General features: G+C 35.1%; 1 protein-coding gene across 1 annotated transcript; it reads right to left on the bottom strand.

The window, feature by feature from the left end:
- Nucleotides 1-570: 570 nt before the first annotated feature.
- Nucleotides 571-21469, bottom strand: LOC115879600 (traB domain-containing protein). The gene is made up of 6 exons (XM_030896494.1): nucleotides 21198-21469; nucleotides 20912-21147; nucleotides 1564-1815; nucleotides 1375-1514; nucleotides 1161-1327; nucleotides 571-1089 (listed from the first exon to the last, which is right to left on the bottom strand). The coding sequence occupies exons 1-6, from the start codon at nucleotides 21220-21222 to the stop codon at nucleotides 779-781; spliced, it is 1131 nt and encodes a 376-aa protein (XP_030752354.1). The 5' UTR covers nucleotides 21223-21469; the 3' UTR covers nucleotides 571-778.
- Nucleotides 21470-22076: the final 607 nt, after the last annotated feature.

The following is a 22076-nucleotide window of genomic DNA, read 5'->3' as shown; positions in this document are numbered from 1 at the left end:
TTCCGACACCAATTGTTACGGATTCCGTGGGTCCACTAATTTAAACTCACGATAAAATACTTAACGAATTTATTTTCTCACTTTATACACAATTACTAACTTATAACACACAACAAACTAACTATTTATAAGATTCCTTCACCAAATTGTCCGATTTTCAATTTCCACGCGGTATATTCAAATTTCAAAAACTGTCTCAGTTGTCGATGGCTCCGGCTTATATACTCTATTGACTGCTTCTCGAAATTTCCCCAATTCTCGGAAAGCGTACTTCTTCATACCAGACAATTCCATTGTCTGATTCCCTTACTTCTCGACTTGACTAAAAGATGGCGCCTGAAAAAGTCTTTTAATTTCTGGCGGATACGTTGCGGTTGTGCAGGCAACCAGTAATACATTTTTAATTTCTGGCGGATACGCCATTTTTCTTGACAGTATCTTTACATATTGAGTAAGTTGTAAATAAAGGAAGTAGGTATTAACAGCAAATAGTAATTTTTGTTTAAAAATATATTTATTAGCATCTGTGGAAAGTAATATTTTGTAATATACTTATGAAAATATACTATGTAATGTTTTGTGTGTTTATTATAATACTTATATCACATACGATATTAGACCAGATAGTTATAAACATTATGTAAATATTTCATTAATAACCGTGTTGTATTAGCAAAATTTTAAGAGGTATTATAAAAACACTAGTTATTAAAATTGATGACCATATTATTTGCACTTGTACAATATATACATATATTTCTTAAGAAAAGTAATAAAATTAATTTAAAGTATACTTAACAGTATCACTAAATCTTATAGAGGTTATAATTTTATTAGTTAACCCATTAAAATTAGCTCTAAAACCTGAAGGCAGTGGTATAAGTTTGTAAATAAAGTATCCACCCAGACCTAACAATGAAATTCGAAATGAATACCGGATTATTTTAGAGGTCAAAGATGGAGGCGGTATTGTCATAATGTCTTGCATATATTGTCGTTGGTCATGATTCCAAAGTCTTATAATTCCTGGTATATGGCCCATTCCAAATACCCCAACAACTTTTAATGGCTCATCTGGTATTATTTCACCTAATGAAAAATAATAGAACATCATTTTATTAATTTGAGGCGTTCAAAAAATAAAACAATAAAATTCTTACCTGGTTTCGCGCTAGGCTTAATTCTTGCAGCTGCTTGTAAAGAATTTGTTAAATAAATATCTCTTTCATCTAGAAACACTTCGCGAAACGCCGGATACTCTCCTGCCAAATCAGCCAATAATTGTTCGAGCATATCACGATTTTTATACTTTTCTACTTCTTCTACGCTAAAAAAAATAATTAAAACAATTCAAAAGTGTTGGAGATTAGTCACCTGATTGATTCTTTTGTAGTTAATAGATGCCAAGCCAGCTTAAACGTTTGAAACCAAGTCAGTCGAGTTAACGCCCGTCTCATAGTGATACCGATAGGTCTATCCCCCAAATGGACATAGCAGTTTGGAATTTTTGACGCCTTAAATAAATTTTCTTTAGCTTTTAATACAAAGTTTTCATAAAATTACCTCTTTATAAGCTACTCGAAATTCCCCTCCCGGTGCCATTCCAATTTCTTTTGTTATATGAGCACTCATATTTAATAATAATATATACATTAGGCCATTAACCACTCCATTTGACTTGACAGTCGACAGAACTCTTGCAAAATCAATTTTTTTGGCTTCTTCCAATATAGTTTTTTCATCTAATTCTAAAATGCTTGTTCGGGAAGTACATAGCTCAACAACTACCAAATTAGGTTGAACATTTTGTACTACCTACAAGATTATTTGCATAATAGTTTATGATCATAAGTAGGTAAACCAACCAGTGAATGAATGTGACCCAGTTAATGAACAAAATAACTTTATCTTGCTCTAATAAGGTATACGTCCATTTGTTATCCTTTTTTATTTTAATATACACTGCGTAGTTTACGACTAACTTGCTAAAATTCAACCAGTTAATAAACGACATGTGCAAATCGCTGTTCAAAGTTGTGGTCTTACGTTGTAAGTCTTTTAAAGCGCCATTTTCTTTAGGGTAAGTAGATACATATCCTATTATTAATGATGGTATTTAATTGTTCATAAAATATAAAAGCTGGGCCGTGTGTGAGAATATATATTTCAACAATTCATCGTTATTAATCCAAAAGTAAAACATATATTATCTTTTAGGTTATATTTTCATTTAATGTGTTTAATAACTGGCGGGAAAAAAGTTCAAGTTCCAGTGAATGAACGGCTGTTCATTTACTGGTATTTTATTCGATTATCTGAAATTGCTTTAAAATGGCCCTTAAGCTTTGTTTACATATGTAAACTCATTAAAATACCTTAAATGTAATAAAAATAAATGCCATCCAGTAAATGAACAGGATTTTGAATCGTTTACTTACTGGATATTGTTCCTGTTCATTTACTAGATTAGGCATAAGACCTTTTTGCGAATGATTTCTGTCTATTATTATATTAGGATAAGTGGGCACTAGTTTTTGTTTTGGAGGTTTAATTTTTAGTGTTATAGTTTTATTAAAAGTATTCGGCGGTTACTAAAAATAAATATTTTTTGTTGGTACAGATGGAGCGGAAATACACTAGATTCAAATACTCCGAAGAGCAGTTGTCACTGGGTATCAGAGCAGTAGAATCAGGCCGCATGAACTTAAGCGATGCTGCTAGGCAGTATAATATTCCTAAATCAACTCTCCACAATAAAATTGTTGGAAAAGTGCCAAATGTCAGGAAGATGGGACCGCCACCTGTGTTAAGTAAAGAGAAAGAAACTCGTATAGAAAACTGGATCATTGCGAAAGCGAAGTTGGGGTTTCCAATGCATGCAAACGAGGTAAAAGACACAGTGCAGAAAATTTTAAAATGGTATGGTCAACAAAATGGGTAGAATTTCATCAAGAACAAGATAAAATAAAGCGTCAAAAAGAGGAAGACATTAAAAAAAGAAAACTCGATAGAGAAAGAAAGCGAAAGGAACAACAAGAACGAAAAAATAAGATCAGGCGACAGTACGAAATAAAGAGACCTAACAGAGACTTGAATGAAAACCTGTCACTTTTTGAATTGAAGCTAAAACAAGGACAAGAAAGAAAAACATGCAAAAAACAAGAGAAAAAGTCAGAAAAGCGGAAGCGCGATAAAGATCAGAAAATCGAGCAACAGTATACAAAACGGTTTAACAGAGACGGTTCTTCAAGTACGGATGAAAATCTGTCACTATTTGAATTGAAACTACAAGAACAAAAAAAGAAAACATACGAAAAACGAGAAAAAAGGTCAGAAATGAGGAAGCGTAATAATGCTCAAAAAATCGAAGAATCGGACGAAGAAGGAACTAAGAATAAAATTTACCCTAAATTGTCATCAATAAGTTTAGAAAAACCAACATCAAATTTTGACTTAAGTGTTCCTTTTCTTAAAGGTGATTATGTTCTGGTAAACTATGAGGGTTCACATTATCCTGACCTAATAAAGGCTGTTAAAAATAATGAATATAAAGTAAGTGCTCTCCATAGTACAAAAAAGAACACTTGGAAGTGGCCGTCACCACCTGATCAAATTTGGTATTACTCGGATAAAATTGTAAAAAAAATTGCTGCTCCAATACCTCATAGCGTTGAAGGGACTTTTGTTATTATTTTGTTATGTAAATGCAGTATAATGTTTTTTATATTATACTCTTACCTGTAACCAGCTTATGTTTATTTAAACTTGAATTTTTGTAAAGCTTAATTTAATAAATGCAACGTTCATTAACTGGTCTTTATGCGTTTATTCACTGACTTCTATCGTTCATTTACTAGATAATATTTCGCTTATTCGCCGAAAATAGAAATTTGTGAAAACGTATTATTTTATTTTTGTGTCCAGGTAATATTTTTTCAATTATAGATAGTTGCCTTTGTACCAGTTTTACCCCATATTATATAAAATAAAAAATCGTGATTTATTTAAAGTTAATACTTCGGTTAACTGTTCATTCACTGGTCGATTGACCCTATGTAATTTTTAATAAAACACTTTTTGTTTATTATAATTTTTTTAACCGCGCAATAATGCCCTCGTTCTTGTTGTTAATTTTGTGGTAATTTCTTTATCATTTTCTTTTCATTTATCATTGCACATTTTCACAATACAATGCATCGCTCAGTTCGGGTTATTTTTCATTTAATTTTCGCTACCCGAAACAGCGTTACATCACAAAACTTTCATACATGACAATATTATAGTTTCAATAACTGCACAGTATAAACCAAAATACTTGAATATTATGACAAAGCCACGATTTCAATATTATTTTAATATATCACCATGAATTGTAACCGGGACGGCGCCGGCGCACAGTGGGTCGATGTATACCGAAATATGGACATTTGCTTTTGTTTTAGAACTATTAGTCTGATTTGGATAATTTTGATTTTTTTAAGAGAAATGACCATTAAGTATTTAATTTTAGTCCCAAATTTGATTTTTCCAGGAACTCAAGATGGCGGCTTATACAGGGTGTCCCAGAAATAAATGCAAGTATTTTAACTGGTAGTATATTTCGGCCTCAGAAACACGCCTATGAGGTATTTTCTGCAAAAAAAAACTCTGAAAATTTGGATTTTTTTTTAGTTTTAAGTTAAAAAACATAGTTTCTTGATAATATGGCAATATAGGTAGTAGCTTAAATTTACATGAAAGAAAATCCAGAAAAGATCCAGTGGTTCCCAAAATTTTAGCAAACAATTATTTTTTTTTGGAAATTTTCAAAGTAAAATAACTCAGTTATTTTGGACTTATTTGAAAAACGGTAAAGAGAAAAATGTTTCTTTTGACCAGATCTACCACCCCTTAAAATACTTGCACTTATTTCTGGAACACCCTGTATACATATAATACTAAATACAGTATTTCCACAAGTATTTCATAATTGCATGGATGACTTTTAGCAACTTATTTGTTAGATATTTCTTACCTTATTATTATTAGATAACCACTAACTAACAATATTTCATTCGTTATATTTATTTTTTAGTAGAAAAATTGCCTGACATTAGCTATCAGTTAAAAAATATACAGGGTTGTTCACGCTATTCGACACGGAGTAGGGAATGCAATCCTGCACCAAAATCTCAATCCCACAAACCCGCGGGATTAAAGCAATCAATCCCGCGGATCCGCAACATTGCGGGACTGTAAACAATAGTCATACATTGGGTCCTAAATGGTACAAAAGGCATTGTACATTTTGCATAGGCCCACAATATATTGATATAGCGTGTATCTTAAACTAGCTGTGCAGAAATTTGGACCGATGTGTACAGAGTGTTCAAAAAATATATTTAATATTAAATAAACTTACATTTTATTATAATTTATGTACCATTTAGGACAATACGTATGACTAAAAAAGCATTTTTTTCGAAAAAATATCGTATTTTCCTTAAAACAAAAAAAAAATAAAAAAACGATCAAATTGTTTTTTGTAATTTCAATACAGATTAGTCGTACTTGGTAAAAATTTCGATTTTTTAAAAATTGTAAATTTGCGGTAAAAAAGATTCTTGAACAAATTTTCACACTCTTATAAAACACCCTGTATACAAGAATTCACTAAATATATTTTCGAAAACCACATAGCATCTTAATCACAATAGATGCATCTAAAATGTGGTCCAAACCGCATCCCAAAATCTTTTTTAGTTCAAGAGATATTCAACTTTAAATTTACCCTAAAATTTTGTTTGGCCCGATAATTATGTCCGGCAGTTTATTTGACGAAATTGTAAAAGTACTTTACTTAGAAACTGTAAAAGTTGAAGTACTAGTTAACCGCTTTTCTTCACTTACGCACATACGCCAGAACGAGAAAGAAATCTAACAACTAACCTGTTTGTTTCACTTATTTTTAATGGTCAAGCCATAAGGGGAATAACCCGGGTTCGGAGCGTCGACGCATCGGCCCGGAGCGAAGCGGTTTTATCTTGACTGAGATCGATTCGGTTAGTAATGTGTCGATCCCGCAGATCCCGCACCGTAAATCCCGCAACTTTGATCCCGCGGAATCTCAGAGGGATCCCGCATTTGCGGGATTGCATTCCCTAACACGGAGTATTGTAGCCAAATGTTTAGATTTGTGGAAATTATGGGTAATGGGATTGTTGATGGATCACTAAAGTTATACTTTAAAATTATTTGCAAAACCTACAGAGTATCCCAAATTAATAAAAAATATCAAAGTTGTATTTTTTTAAACTGAACACCCTGTATATTACTATATTTTTAGTTTTTACGATTAAAATAAACTTAATTTAATTAAAGTTTCCGCACTTAAATCTTTCCGTTTTTGAAATATTTACGATTTTGTGAAAAAGCACTAACAATTTTAATGCCTTATTTCTCTAGGCATATTTATGTTTTTAAAACCAAATATTGTACTGAAGTTTTTGTATTTATTACATTTTGTGTTGCAATAATATAAATAATACTACCTCATATATGTTTATATACAGGGTGTTTCAAAACAAATGCGAAACACTTCAGGGGGTGATTCGTTGTTCAAAATAAAGGGTAGTTTGCTTCATAAACGTTGGGTCAAAAGTCAACCATTAGGGAGATATCGCGGTACAAAGATGGCGGAAAAATAATGTTTTTATTTTTTATCTTGAAAACGAAAAGAGATAGACTAATGAAATTTTACGGAAGCTGAATGTTATGAAAACACACTTTCTAGTAATTTTTTCACTTTTTTAAAATGAATGGAAGGGGTTGAAATAAACTACCCTATCATTCTTGTTAATGAAATTTAAAGAAAAATCTTATCAAACACATGCAAAAAAAATTAATTTTGATAGTTTAGTTTATTTAGAAACTTTTTTATCTCTTGTGTTTTTTTGATAAAACTCACCGATTTGAAATTAAAAAATAAAATGTAAAGCATTACATGTCAGGACAAAAAATATTTTTAGATTAAGAATCTAGTGATAATAATGATAATAATAATAATCTAGATAATAACGTATTACAGTAGGGTAATGTCAAATAAAACAATATTAGAAACATCCTAAAAAGTGACAGCGGCCGACTAGATTTTTTCCTAAAAAAATTACAGCTGCCCACTAGATTCTTTATCTAAAAATGTTTTTTGTCCTGACATGTAATGCTTTACATTTTATTTTTTAATTTCAAATCGGTGAGTTTTATCAAAAAAACACAAGAGATAAAAAAGTTTCTAAATAAACTAAACTATCAAAATTAATTTTTTTTGCATGTGTTTGATAAGATTTTTCTTTAAATTTCATTAACAAGAATGATAGGGTAGTTTATTTCAACCCCTTCCATTCATTTTAAAAAAGTGAAAAAATTACTAGAAAGTGTGTTTTCATAACATTCAGCTTCCGTAAAATTTCATTAGTCTATCTCTTTTCGTTTTCAAGATAAAAAATAAAAACATTATTTTTCCGCCATCTTTGTACCGCGATATCTCCCTAATGGTTGACTTTTGACCCAACGTTTATAAAGCAAACTACCCTTTATTTTGAACAAGGAATCACCCCCTGAAGTTTTTCGCATTTGTTTTGAAACACCCTGTATATATCTCTATAAATTTATTTTAAATAATTATTAGCTTTACGGCAATAACTTGTTTAATTAAAATGGACCTGTATATAGGTTGTTAACTCGACAGCTAATTATAGGGGAACAGAATGGCAACACTGCCTATTGAGAAAGCATGCACTTATAGGGTTTTCTGCCGACTCGTCCCGTCGCGTCGTCTATCGACGAGCGGGCCGAGTTTGCTATATTTCAAACATAAAGCTCTTGCCGCGAGTAATAAACAAATTAACAACCTGTATACCCTGTATATTTTACGTGAATCAGATGAAGATGAGGTACTATATGCACAAAATTTTATGCTAATTATGTACAGAAAAATCGGTGGTGCAATTTAAAAAAAACTCCTAAAGCTTTATCATAACTTTTTTTGTGACACCCTGTATTAGGGTGGGTCGAAAACGGCAAAAAAAATGTTTTTTTTTATTTTCTTGTAAGGATAATGAAAAAAAGTTGTTTCGCATTTTAGGAAAACTGTACAAAAAAACTGAACATTGTCAATCAACATTTAGCCGCCCCCCTCCCCCTCAAAAAAGGTATTTTTTTATAAACATAAAAGACGCTCAGGGTAGTAAATAAATATGACTAAGTGTTCTAAGTAACACATGAAATAAAAATGGATGATCTACGATCAATTCTAGCTGCGCCCCTTCAACCTCAAAGATCTGTAAATGGCTGCAAAGCTGCGTCTATATAGCATATTGTTATTAAAGTACGGCTCTCTGCCTAATTTGGAACCCTAGACTTTTGGAAATTCTAGACGACTTGAAAAGTAACTCAAGGTTCCAAATTAACCCAGAACTCACCACGGGGAGGTGGCCGTACGTCGAGTTCTACCCACCCACCCTCTTCCATTTAATTTAATCACTTCTTATGCTTATCTTTTGCTTTGTAATATTCAGCTTTATTTTCAAAACTTGGCAGCTGTTTTCTGGCTTCAAGTTTGGCTCTTATTGTTCTCAAAAACTCTACACAATGGCTTTAATGTTATCCGGAAAGTCTCCAGATAAACGTAACGAGTTCCACAAATGTCGGACTCCGTCTTGAATAAATGGTTTGGATTTTATTCTAAAATACATAGGTGCGTAGACTTTCATTACAAATTCTACCACAATTTGAAAATTCTCAGATGGATTTTGGATAGAGATATAAAGTCTAAGAATTTTCTGTTTGTAGTGGTCGACCATCCCGAATGTGCCATTTTCCCTGGGTTTTTCTTGGCTAAGTTATCGGAATATCTTCCGCTTTTTATAGCTTCACAAATGTGTAATAAATAGTTTTGATCAGCGCTAAGATCCTTTTTGTCAATTTTAGGAAGTTCTGCATCAAAGATTTTGAAGTTTACAACAGGTTTCAGTTCACAGTCACTTACGTACCAATTGGTCCAGAAAAGTTATACGGTCCTCTTGTCTGGCCATCCAAGTGCTGCAACAAGTGGCGAAGAGGCTATTCGCTTGCGTGTAGTAAGCAAATGCTCCACTGTAAGGGTTTTTTCATGGAAACCCAAGATAGCGTATAACTCCTCCCTTCCACCCCGTATTCACATTTATACTGTCAAGAAAAATGGCGCATCCGCCAGAAATTAAAAATGTATTACTGGTTGCCTGCACAACCGCAACGTATCCGCCAGAAATTAAAAGACTTTTTCAGGCGCCATCTTTTAGTCAAGTCGAGAAGTAAGGGAATCAGACAATAGAATTGTCTGGTATGAAGAAGTACGCTTTCCGAGAATTGGGGAAATTTCGAGAAGCAGTCAATAGAGTATATAAGCCGGAGCCATCGACAACTGAGACACAGTTTTGAAATTTGAATATACCGCGTGGAAATTGAAAATCGGACAATTTGGTGAAGGAATCTTATAAATAGTTAGTTTGTTGTGTGTTATAAGTTAGTAATTGTGTATAAAGTGAGAAAATAAATTCGTTAAGTATTTTATCGTGAGTTTAAATAGTGGACCCACGGAATCCGTAACAATTGGTGTCGGAAGTGCGATTCAAGAGGATTTTAAGAAGAAATTAAGTGGATTGGAAGATTTTTAGACCGAATTTAAGTATTTCTATGGGTTGGTACAAGGGAGCAAGCGAAGAAAATGGAGGAAGTAAGCAAATTATTGGGCGATTTTATGGAGAATATGAGAAGAGAGAAAGAAGAGGAACAAGACCGTCTACAGAAAATACTTATGGAAAATCAAGAAAAATGTTTAGAAAGTTTAGAAGCGCGTCAAAAGAAAGAAAAACAAGAAGAACAGGCCGGCAAGACAAAATTTTCGAAGATTTGAAAATTCAACGACAACAAGACAAACAAGAAGAACAGGACCGGCTTGAGAAAATTCTGGAAGATTTCAAAGTTCAACGAGAGCACGACAAACAAGAAGAACAGGACCGGCTTCAGAAAATTCTTGAAAATCAAGAAATTAGACAAGAACGGTTGGAGAAAATTGTTGAAGATTTAGAAGTGCGTCGCCAGAAAGAAAAATTAGAAGATCAAAACCGATTTAAGAAGAACTTTGAAGAACTGAAAAAAAGGCAAGACATCCACCTTCAAGAAGCCGTAGAAGATCTTGAGGAACGCCTTCAGCAGAAAATGGAAAAATTAGAGATGGACCTACAGAAGACCAAGGTACAAGTAAAGACACCTGGCGTTCATGGAACTGCGAACCTCAAGGCCCCGACCTACGATGGACAAACCACCTGGACGATGTACCACCGCCAGTTTGAAGCAGCCGCCGCTGCCAACGGATGGACTGACCAGGAGAAAGCAGCGGCACTTGTCATCGCGCTGCGTGGCCCTGCCCTGGAACTGTTGCAAACTATTCCTGCAGCCCAACAGCAGGAATACCAAACTTTGGTCGCTGCACTGGACAGAAGATATGGCGACCAACATCGACGCCAACTTTACCAGGCACAGATCAAGACACGCCTGCAGAGGTCCGGAGAGATCTGCAGGAATTTGAAGCAGACTTACGTCGGCTGGTACACCTGGCATATCCAGAAGCACCGGAAGGATTTAGGGAGGAACTCGCTGCTCAGTGCTTTATCAGCGGACTGAGGGACAACGAATTAGAGAGGGCGCTGCAAATATCCCGATTTTCTACCAGCAGCGAAGCACTGGTCAGGGCGCTGGAAATCGAAGCTGCTTTTAGCGCCATCCCTAGACCGAAGATAAGATCGGTAGCGGTCGAGGAACAGCCCGAAAACACTCACAGAGGTTTGGAGGAGATGTGTAAGAAAGTCGACAAACTATGTGAGCTACTAATAAACAAGGGAGTCAGCAACACCCAGACAGAAAACCAGAGAAGATTCCAGGACATAAGGTGCTTTAGAGGTGGCAGGAATGGCCACATTAAACGGTATTGCCGCGTTCAAATGCGATCCCGTTCACCATCCAGAGAACGTAGGCACCAGGAAAACTAAAATCAGTCAATACTAAGGGGCGAGTATTGACTGGGGAGAACAGAGCCCCAAGGATTTTTTCCATTAGAAATCTAGGAAGAACCGCTGACAGTTTGGTGATCGACGGGAAAGTCAATGGAAAGGGAATCCGAATGACAGTGGACACTGGCGCTATGGTTTCGTTGGTGCGGGCTAACTCAGTGCAAGGATTGAAGCTGGTGCCTCTGAGAAGAAGAGTGTGTTTACGTACAGTTACGGGGGAAATGGCCGTTGTACGGAGAGGCTATCGTCGAACTGAAGTTAGGAAATTTGAAGTTCCAGCATAGCGTTTTAGTGGCAGATATTGAAGATGACTTCATCTTGGGCATGGATGTGATTCGTCAACATGGATTTTCGTTCGATCACCAGAGAAATATCTTAAATATTGGAAATGAAGAGTTCATGTTATCTCCAGACGAGGGACCAGGAAGAATGGATGTAAGATCAGCGGAAACTGTGGTGATACCTGGTAATACCGAAGATCGTATTCGGTAAAGTGGAGAAAATCGCTGGGTGCTGTGTTGGACTGGTACAAAGTAGCGACAAGAAACAAGATAGGTACTTAGTAGGAAAATCATTGGTTAACACCGACAAGAATATACCGGTCAGAATTGCGAATGTTTTCCCGAATTGTGTCAAGATCCAAAAAGGTGACAAGATAGCCATCTGCGAACCTGTAAGAAGTGTCACCCGATGTGATGAAGTGTCGTCAGCTGTTACACAAAAGGCATCCCAAGAAACACTAAAACATCTAGAACAGCCATGGGATCACCTAACACCTGAGGAGAAACAGAAGGCCAAGCAGTTCCTGCTAAAGTATGGCAGTATTTTTTGAGAAGAACAACAGTGGAAAACGGATTTTGTGAAGCACCGGATTAATACTGGTCATGCTCAGCCGATTCGACAACGTCCTAGAAGGGTGCCCCTTTCCAAACAACAAGAAATGGAGACAATGGTAGATAAGATGCTAGAAGATGGAGTTATCGAAGAATCATCGAGTCCATGGTCATCTCCTGTTGTTTTGGTGACGAAGAAAGATGGTAGTACACGATTCTGCGTGGACTATCGGAAGCTCAATGACGTCACTAAGAAGGACAGCTACCCACTGCCACGTATAGACGACACGTTAACCACACTGGCAGGTTCGTGCTGGTTCTCCACTCTCGACTTAAAGAGTGGATACTGGCAAGTTGGTCTGGACGAGGAAGACAAAGAAAAGACGGCTTTTTCTACAGGAAACGGACTATACCAATTCAAGGTCATGCCGTTTGGATTATGCAATGCTCCAGCCACTTTCGAACGTCTCATGGAGGTGGTGTTAAGAGGATTAACTTGGAAAACGTGCTTGGTTTACCTCGACGATGTATTGGTTATGGGAAGAACTTTTGAGGAGCATTTGCGAAATTTAGAAGAAGTCTTTGGCCGCATACGGAATGCTCACCTGTACTTGAACCCGAAGAAGTGTAGCTTATTCCAGCGACAAAGTGGAATTCTTGGGTCATGTAGTCTCGGCAGACGGAATTTACACCGACCAGAAGAAAATCGCTGCGATCAAGGATTGGCCTAAACTCGCGACAAACATGAACTTAGAAGTTTTCTGGGTTTATGCACCTATTACAGAAGATTTGTCAAGGGATTTGCCAATATAGCTGCACCCTTACATAGACTTACAGGTGATGAAGTCGGCTACGAATGGAACACCGATTGTGATGTAGCCTTTGGAAGACTTAAGGCGGCTTTATGTTCAAGTCCTATTCTAGCCTACCCGCAACAACAAGGGAGGTATATCCTGGATACCGACGCCAGCAATATCGGCATAGGTGCAGTGCTATCACAAGTGCAAGATGGCGAAGAACGAGTGATAGAATATTACAGTCGAGTTCTATCCAAACCAGAAAGGAATTACTGCGTTACCCGGAAGGAGCTGCTAGCAATTGTGAAGGCAGTTGATCATTTTCATAAATATCTGTACGGCCAAGAATTTTTAATTAGGACAGATCATGCGGCTCTCAAGTGGCTTATGGAGATGAAACAACCTGAAGGTCAAATAGCACGATGGCTCGAGAAGCTCCAACAGTATCACTTTACCATCCAACATCGTGCTGGAAAAATGCATGGTAACGCAGACGGTTTATCCAGAAGACCCTGTCAAACCGATTGTAAGCACTGCTGTAAAACGGAACAACGTGAAGGCACTGTCATGATAAGGAGTTTTAAACTTGAACCGATGAACAGTGGACGACGACACAATTGAGGAAAGATCAAATGGAAGATCCAGACATCGGAGCAATACTACGGCTCAAGGAAGGTAACGGCGAGAGACCACCGTGGCAGGATATTGCGGACAGAGGGCTCGTTTTCAAAGCTCTCTGGGCTCAGTGGAATTCACTGGTTATTGAGAATGGATTGTTAAAGCGCACATGGGAAAGTGCGGATGGCAGCACAGTAACAACTCAGTTACTGGTACCAAGGAAGAAAGTTACCCAGGTATTGGAAGAAATTCACGGTGGTAAAACTGGAGCCCATCTTGGGGTAAACAAGACCTTGAGCAAGCTGAGAGATCGCTTTTACTGGGTGGATTATTGCGAAGATGTCAAGAAATGGTGTCGACAATGTAAAATTTGTGCAGCCAGCCAAGGACCAAGCACTCGATCTAGGGGAAAAATGAAACAATATAACGTTGGACTGCCATTCGAAAGAATCGCTGTTGACATTGCAGGCCCATTCCCTGAAACGCACAAGGGCAACAAGTACGTTTTAGTGGCGATGGATTATTTCAGTAAATGGCCAGAAGTTTTTGCCATTCCAAACCAAGAAGCATCGACTGTAGCTGAAGTATTGGTCAATAATGTCTTCAGTAGATTTGGAATTCCCTTAGAGCTTCACACTGACCAAGGAAGGAACTTCGAGTCAAGACTGTTCCAGAAGATGTGTGATCTGCTTGGTATTCACAAGACTAGGACAACAGCTTTACATCCGCAGTCTGATGGGATGGTCGAAAGATTCAATAAGACCATTGAAGAACACCTCTCGAAAATGGTGGCCGAACATCAAAGAGATTGGGATCAACACATACCGCTGTTCCTAATGGCGTATAGAAGTGCAGTTCACAACACCACCGGACTTTCACCATCGAAGATTTTATTTGGTCGAGAATTACGGTTGCCTTGTGACTTGGTGTTCGGATCACCAGACGACGGCACCACAAATGTAGAGGACTACGCGGATGAACTGAAGGAAAGGTTAATGGAAATTCATAAGGCCGTAAGAAGTAAGATTACGCTAGCCAGTGACCGGATGAAAGCTCGTTACGACCTCAGAGCCAATTCTACGGGATTTCAACAGGACGATATGGTATGGTTATATAACCCACAGCGCAAGAAAGGGAGGTCCCCAAAGTTAACTCCAGCATGGGAAGGTCCTTATACAGTCATCAAGAGGATAAATGATGTTGTGTACCGGATTCAACGCAGCCCTAGAAGTAAGATGAAAGTAGTTCATCTGGATCGATTGAAGAGATACCAGACAGGAAACCTTGATCGGGACGATCAAATTTGAGAAGGGGGCAATGTCAAGAAAAATGGCGCATCCGCCAGAAATTAAAAATGTATTACTGGTTGCCTGCACAACCGCAACGTATCCGCCAGAAATTAAAAAGACTTTTTCAGGCGCCATCTTTTAGTCAAGTCGAGAAGTAAGGGAATCAGACAATAGAATTGTCTGGTGAAGAAGTACGCTTTCCGAGAATTGGGGAAATTTCGAGAAGCAGTCAATAGAGTATATAAGCCGGAGCCATCGACAACTGAGACAGTTTTTGAAATTTGAATATACCGCGTGGAAATTGAAAATCGGACAATTTGGTGAAGGAATCTTATAAATAGTTAGTTTGTTGTGTGTTATAAGTTAGTAATTGTGTATAAAGTGAGAAAATAAATTCGTTAAGTATTTTATCGTGAGTTTAAATAGTGGACCCACGGAATCCGTAACAATACCATCGCATCCTATTACCCGAAGATCTTCTGTTTTGATATTATGATTCCTTAAATAGTTAATGATACCATTGGACAAGTCGGCTGCTTTTACTGGTGGAACTAAAGACAAATGACCAAGATATAGGCTATCAGGTTCTTCAACAAGTGCAATATGTTCTTCCATATTTAACTATGCGTTTTCCATCTAGGTAAATCATGGTTTGATCTTTACGGCCATCAAAATACAGTCCCTTAATACTTTTGCTGTCAGAAACATTACTTTCAGTTAACTTTTTTCCGTTTCGTTTTATTCCTCTACGAATTTTACTCTTATCAATTACTTTGGAAGGGACAATTCTTTTTACAATAGGCGAACCACTATAAAAATGGTATTTACTACTAGGACGATTAAAGTTTTTCGATAAGGGACGCGGTTAAAATTCAAAATCCAATGTTCAGTTTTTTTTCAGTGTTCTATAATAATAATTTGAGACTTTAATAACTACCCCGAAAGTTTCTTTTTAAATGTTAAAAAAAAATCTTTTGGGTAAAAGGGGGGCGGCTAAATTTTATTCGATGTTGCCCATCTTTTGAACATAGATTTCTAATCTGGTAAGACAAGTTTTGATCACTATCCCTCCAGCAATAATAAAAAATGGGTTTTTCGACCCACCCTACCCTGTAAACAACAAAATATTTTTTAGGATATGCACCATTTTAAACCATACAACATCTGTATAGAACTTTTTTTTATATCTTTGTCAACAACGACGATATTGGACTTTCGCGCACTAATGCGGCACCCTGTAAATTTTCCAAAGAGGCGGCTAGAAAATCTTATTATATTTCTTTTAAGGAACCTTTAACCTTTATAACAGATATAAAGAAGTTTAAGCATATTGAAGCATTTTTTTAAAACTCAAGATTAAAATTTAATTTTTTGTGATACACTATAAAATAATAAGACTTTGAAAATTATTGTTATTGAATACATGTTGGTATTAAAGAACTGGATAAATTGCAAGATCACAATTCATATAAAATAAAAATATGATAAAAGGTTCATTAAGTTTTGGAATAAATATGAAATTATGTAGTTTAATTTGTGATAGTCAATTTAATACGGAAATTGAAATAAGATATATATTCTGGAAAAACACCCCTGCACTATTACTATTCATGAATAAAGTTATGATTATTTTTAACAAATTTGAAGATTTTAGAACACATTTATTCAAAAAATGTCTTAAGTTAGAAATTTTGCATAATTGCTGAATGTACAGGGTGGTCGAAATTGGTCTGTTTTAATAGAGAAAACCTATTTCCTGACTAGATAGAGCAAAACCGATATAGATGTTACGGGCTCGATTTCTGAGACACGTTTAATGGCGTAAACCTGTTGATATTTTCACTGCCAACTGAGATACTGAATTTTTTACCATTTTGAAAATTGCTCATAACTTTTTTATTTTGCGGAATAATAAAATTCTGTAAAAAAGTTCTTAAGGCACTTTTTTAAGCACAATCCAGTGGCGTAGTCAGTTTTTTTCTATGCTTGCTCTTTTTATCAGAAATAATGAAAAATATAATTTTTCAAATGGAAATCATAGTTGGCTATGATCTTAAAAAATGCTGGCGTTTAACCCTTTTCAACGATATAAAGTTAGGGGTATCCATTCCTAAGAATGAGAGAAATATTAGGTTTTTTATCTTTATATCGAAGCGGGCCTTGATTTTGTGTTGACCTATGTGCATAATTATTTTTTATCACAATTTAATATTCAATATTATTATTTATCTGCATAATTAAAGACTTTTGGAAAGGTAAATTAACATTCTATATTAGTATTTGTAATTACCATCGAAATCGATACAATAAACAAAGAACAAGACTAAATAAAGTATTTTTTGTGTGTCAAGCAACATAGTTTTCGAAAAATATCATCAAAGATGTTCAAACTGAGCACCTCCTTGTTGAATACACAATAAACATCTTTTCCGCACAGAGTTACAACGATTTATTAGGCGAACTAGTGTAATAAGTCCAAAAGCTTGCCTAGTAATCTTCTGCAATTCTTCTCTCTTCCCAATGATTCTTCCCTTATAGATAAGGTCTTTTAATTTCCCCCATAAAAAAAGTTGAAAGGAGTTAAATTACAGGGCAAGATATGGGGCCCTTTGTTCCAATCCAATTCTCTCTAAATTCTCCATTTAATAGTGCAGTTGTAACCCTGGCGTTTTAATTGTAAATGGTAATACTAATATAGAATGTTGATTTACCTTTTCAAAAGTCTTAATTAAGCAGATAAACAATAATATAAAATAATGAATTGTGAAAAAATAATTAGGCAACTATAGGTCAACACAAAATCAAGGCTACCTTCGATACAAAGATAAAAACACACGTTATTTTTCTCTCATTTTTAGAAATAAATAGACACATAACTTTATATCGTTGGAAAGGGTCAAACGCCAGCATTTTTTTTAGTTCTTAGCCAACTATGATTTCCATTTGAAAAATTATATTTTTTATTATTTGTGATAAAAAGAGCAAGCATAGAAAAAAACTGACTACGCCACTGGATTGTGCTTAAAAAAGTGTCTTAAGAACGTTTTTACAGAATTTTATTATTCCGCAAAATAAAAAAGTTATGGGCAATTTTCAAAATGGTAAAAAATTCAAAAAGACCCCGTATCTCAGTTGGCAGTGAAAATATCAACAGGCGGTTTGCGCCATTAAACGTGTCTCAGAAATCGAGCCCATGACATCTATATCGGTTTTGCTCTATCTAGTCAGGAAATAGGTTTTCTCTGTTAAAACAGATCAATTTCGACCACCCTGTAGAGCAAATTGCATTGGGTCGATCCACTGTGCGGCGCGGGCGGCGTGAAATACAGAGCGAAAACTTCTGATTTCTGACGAACGAGCGCTTCGGTCAGAATTGTTAAAATCATTTGACATGCACTGAACTTATAATGTACACCGAGGCCTACGTGAATTTTATGGCCGCCATATTGGAAAATGTGACGTCACAAGATGAGGGTCATATTCGATTCGGATCCCGCCAGATAAGTGTTATTTTAGTAACAAATAAAGTACAACTGGAGCTTTCTATAAAAATAATTTATTGAAAAAATAAATTAGAAATACACAAAAATTGTATGCAAATGGTTAAAGGTTAGAAAAACATTTTTATTACATTAGTATTATAAATTTATACCTAATCTAATGACGGTTTTTTTTATTATTTTGAAAATGTGAGTAATTTTCTGTTTTTTCTAGAAGAAACTTCTGTCATGTTTGATACAGATGCTTGATCAGAACGATTTTTAGTATAATTGTTCACAAAAATATTACTCAAGACATGAGCAATTTTTATAATAATGCTTTTAAAAGGCTTGTTACATGCATTACAGATCTCTGGATAATTTTCCATGAAATCTTCCGCCTTGACTAAAGCCAACTTTTTAAGAATTTTTTGCTGGGAAAATGAAGTTAAAAATTCATGCTCATAGTCTGATGATATGAGCATACAAAATATTTTAAATATGTCAATAGCAAACTGAAATACTATTTCTGATGGTGTTTTCAATGCACCTTGGGTAATATTGAGTAAGTTATTCACTAACATTTGATACTTTGTCTTCAAAGTGGACAGTAAATTCTTCATTTGAAGTTATAACAGTTTTGCATATTTCACATCCACTAGTGTATTTTATTACCGAATGAGAGCAATATCCTGCTATAAAAAATAATGAAGCATATTGTTCACTATTTATTTCTACATTTTCTGAAGAAGCAATTACATCAAAATAATAAATAATAGGAAGGGTACATGATTGGATATTTGGCAGAATTTTTATTTAAGCAGGCACAGAAACAATCATGTACCCTTCCTATTTTGGAATCATCTTTTAATGCTCTCCCCAGAAATTATTTCTCTATTGAATCCTCGATTGAACCTATATAAGCAATTTGTAAAAGAATTTTGAAAAAATCTCTCATATTTATGAGAGAAAGTGGTTTGTATTGTATGAAAAACAGGTATGAAACAACAAACAACTACATACCACAATTTGTAGAGGTTAAGTTTGAAACCTCATCCATAGATAAATGCAACAAGTTTAGATTGGAAAGCCCGTAAAAATTTTGGATCGCGAAATTATTTTGGGTCGCGACCGTTATACGCGATCTGGCGCTGCTATAGCGGTCGCTAAGAACAACGGCAAACAAAAACAGAAATAATTTTCTCTTGTCAAAGTCAGAATCTTCAAAAATCATAATAATCTTTCAAAATCTAAACCGCTCTCATTAAAGAAATTCCGAAAAGTGTTTATAGCATCCATTTTCACAGTAATTATTGCTATCTTGTGAGTTTAATTCAAGTTTTATTTACTCCAACCGGTAATAATTGTAAAAAAGTGGCATTAAAAACTTAAAAAGCTGTGCTGTGTACTGTGAAATGCAAAAACCATCGTGGATCGTGGCATAACGTCGGTTTCCAATGTTTCATAGGTATTTCATACATGCGTCCTTATATAAAATAAAGTTTCTTGTATGCAACACACTGTATTTTATTTATAAAATTAAACGAAAATAATAATAAATTTGAATAAACAATATTTGGCGATATAATTCCGGAAAAAGCCGAACCGCTCCGAAATTTTCAAAAGTTTTGGGTCGCGACCGTTGCAAGAATAGCGCCAAATAGTGTTTACATTGTCCTTATGGGCACTTTCCAATCTAAACTTGTTTCATTTATCTATGACCTCATCTGATGTAAAAACCACAGATATTCTAAAAAATGTCACAGTTTTTGCTAGCTACACTCAAGGCACAGCACTATTTTCACACCACAAATAATATGAACGCTGATTTCAACTAGAAAATATATTTTTTTCAATCAAAATAGGACATAAACCCGGCACAAACACGGCATTTACATACTAATTTATGTAAACTCAACAGCTGATCGCCGAGTGACGACCCTCAGATTGTGACGTCACAGGCGCGATGCGAGGGGTATCTTGCGGCCATATAATTCACGTAGGCCTCGTGTACACTGGCGCCGCATAAAAATCATAAAAATGAAATATGATTCAAATCCAGTACTGAGAATTCTTCAGAAGGGTGTACATAATACGTTCAGCTTCACAATTTAATTACGTCTCATATTTTATTTGTTATAACTTATTACAATTTATAGATTGTAAATTTTTAAATGGAAGTTGAAAATTATCAACGAGTCTAAAATGCTCAAAAGTATACCACTTTTGGTAAAGATTAAAGATAAGTGGAATTAAGTCGGTGCTCGATAGTGGTCGCGCTATCAGAACTCCAATATTGGCATAATTAGAGGGTTCAGAAGTCAATCATCAATTGCATTGAGATAGTGAAAGTAATACAAATTGACTTTCATTATTTTAAACCAACTAGCTAAATTACCGCCGGCGGTATAGACAATGGATGAAAGGAAGAACTCTGTTAAACGGTTTTACATTTTATTAACATAAATACCGCCGAACAATGAGGTAAATGGAGAAATTTTTTAAACAGAAAAAAATTAATGTGCCTAGAAGATAACTATTTCTGGCATCTATGTTTGTATTCCCTTGTAGAATGTTTAGGTGACCTTATAGATCTATTGTGTTTAGTAAATAAATTTACAATACCGTGTTTGTCATCATATTAAGTGGCTTGATAAAAACAAATAACAAAATAGCAGAAAACTGTATAATAAATAATTACCGAAATATTTTTTTTCTGTCGAAGTCTAGTTTATGTCCAAGTTTTTTTGTTGATGATATCCTATAATTTATGCATATGAAACTCTGCCCCTAATCTTTATAATGTACCTTTTTAACATCTTCCTGTGATTCTTTACTAAAATGGGCAGTTCCTACAAGATACACCTTAGTTCCAGTTTCTCTATCTCTTAATAGCGTTACAGTTGATGGCAAATTATTGTCACAATCTTCATGTTTATTGCTAGAGGATTCTACATCACCATAATTGAGAATTTCAATTGGTTCGCTTTTATCTGACCCATTCTCAGATTCCGTTCCTAGTTTTACTGTACTTTCACTAAGTTCTAAAATATATCTCTAGTCTCATTCTGAATCCATGAAAAACAAGACTTACCGAAGTTTGAAAGAGAAGTATCCATATTTTATTCACAGAGCTCACAAAACTGACAAAACACACCATAAACACCACATAAACACACTCTTTGTCAAAAGAATGGAAAATGAAATGGAAAAATTAAATGTACAATCAGTACAATGCACCTAGAGAACGTCAGTGGATGTACCCAGATGTACTGATGTACCCACAATGATGTACCATAGATGGATACCCAAGTACCCACATAAGTACCCAACCAGTACCACAGAATGGAGATTGAAAGTCAAGTTTGAAATATTCAGGCCCGTTAGGGCCTCTACGGTTTTTTCCATTTTACCATTGGCAACACTGTTGATTTGACACCTTGACAATGCAATGACACTTCTATTTTATATTTTAAGCAATGCCGTCTCTAATAGAACAGCCTTGGGGCGAGATTTATGACGTCACGCTAGTTAGATACTACGGATTAATAAATATGTTGTAGAATACATGGATAACTACAACATATATACTTATTTATAGTAATAAATACTTTGGCAAATAAACTATGAACCATACAAATGCAGCAAATGTTTTACAATATACAAATAATGTATACATAAGATATTGGGTAAAATGTAAATATATTTTAAATTTTGGGGTTTGAAAATCGATCTAATTTAACAAAAAACATTTAATATCTACTAATAGTGATGTATTATTATTTGCATTCACAAAATTTATATGTATATTTTGCAGGTATCAATGTTCGAAAAATTATATTTACAGATAATACAATATCATCTAAAAAAAGGCGTCAGCGATGGTTATGAAATGAAGATCGCTGGCATTTTATATGTAAAATTATTCTAACATTTTTGATTTTCTTGGGATTTTTAGGTTCGGGAAAAACGC

Source organism: Sitophilus oryzae, unplaced genomic scaffold (assembly GCF_002938485.1).
Source record: "Sitophilus oryzae breed Bouriz unplaced genomic scaffold, Soryzae_2.0 scaffold_1582_pilon_pilon, whole genome shotgun sequence".
Taxonomy (NCBI): domain Eukaryota; kingdom Metazoa; phylum Arthropoda; class Insecta; order Coleoptera; family Curculionidae; genus Sitophilus; species Sitophilus oryzae.
Note: the sequence above shows the minus strand (reverse complement) of the source record. Positions and strands in the feature narration are given on the sequence as shown.

Bases quoted from the DNA above. Each gene is read 5' to 3' on its own strand.
- LOC115879600 (XM_030896494.1), bottom strand. From the start codon at position 21,222: ATGGATACTTCTCTTTCAAACTTCG. The intron at 1,816-20,911 runs GTACATTATAAA...ATAATCTTGTAG, and splicing joins CACAGGAAGATGTTAAAAAG to GTAGTACAAAATGTTCAACC. The intron at 1,515-1,563 runs GTAATTTTATGA...AATTTATTTAAG, and splicing joins TTCGAGTAGCTTATAAAGAG to GCGTCAAAAATTCCAAACTG.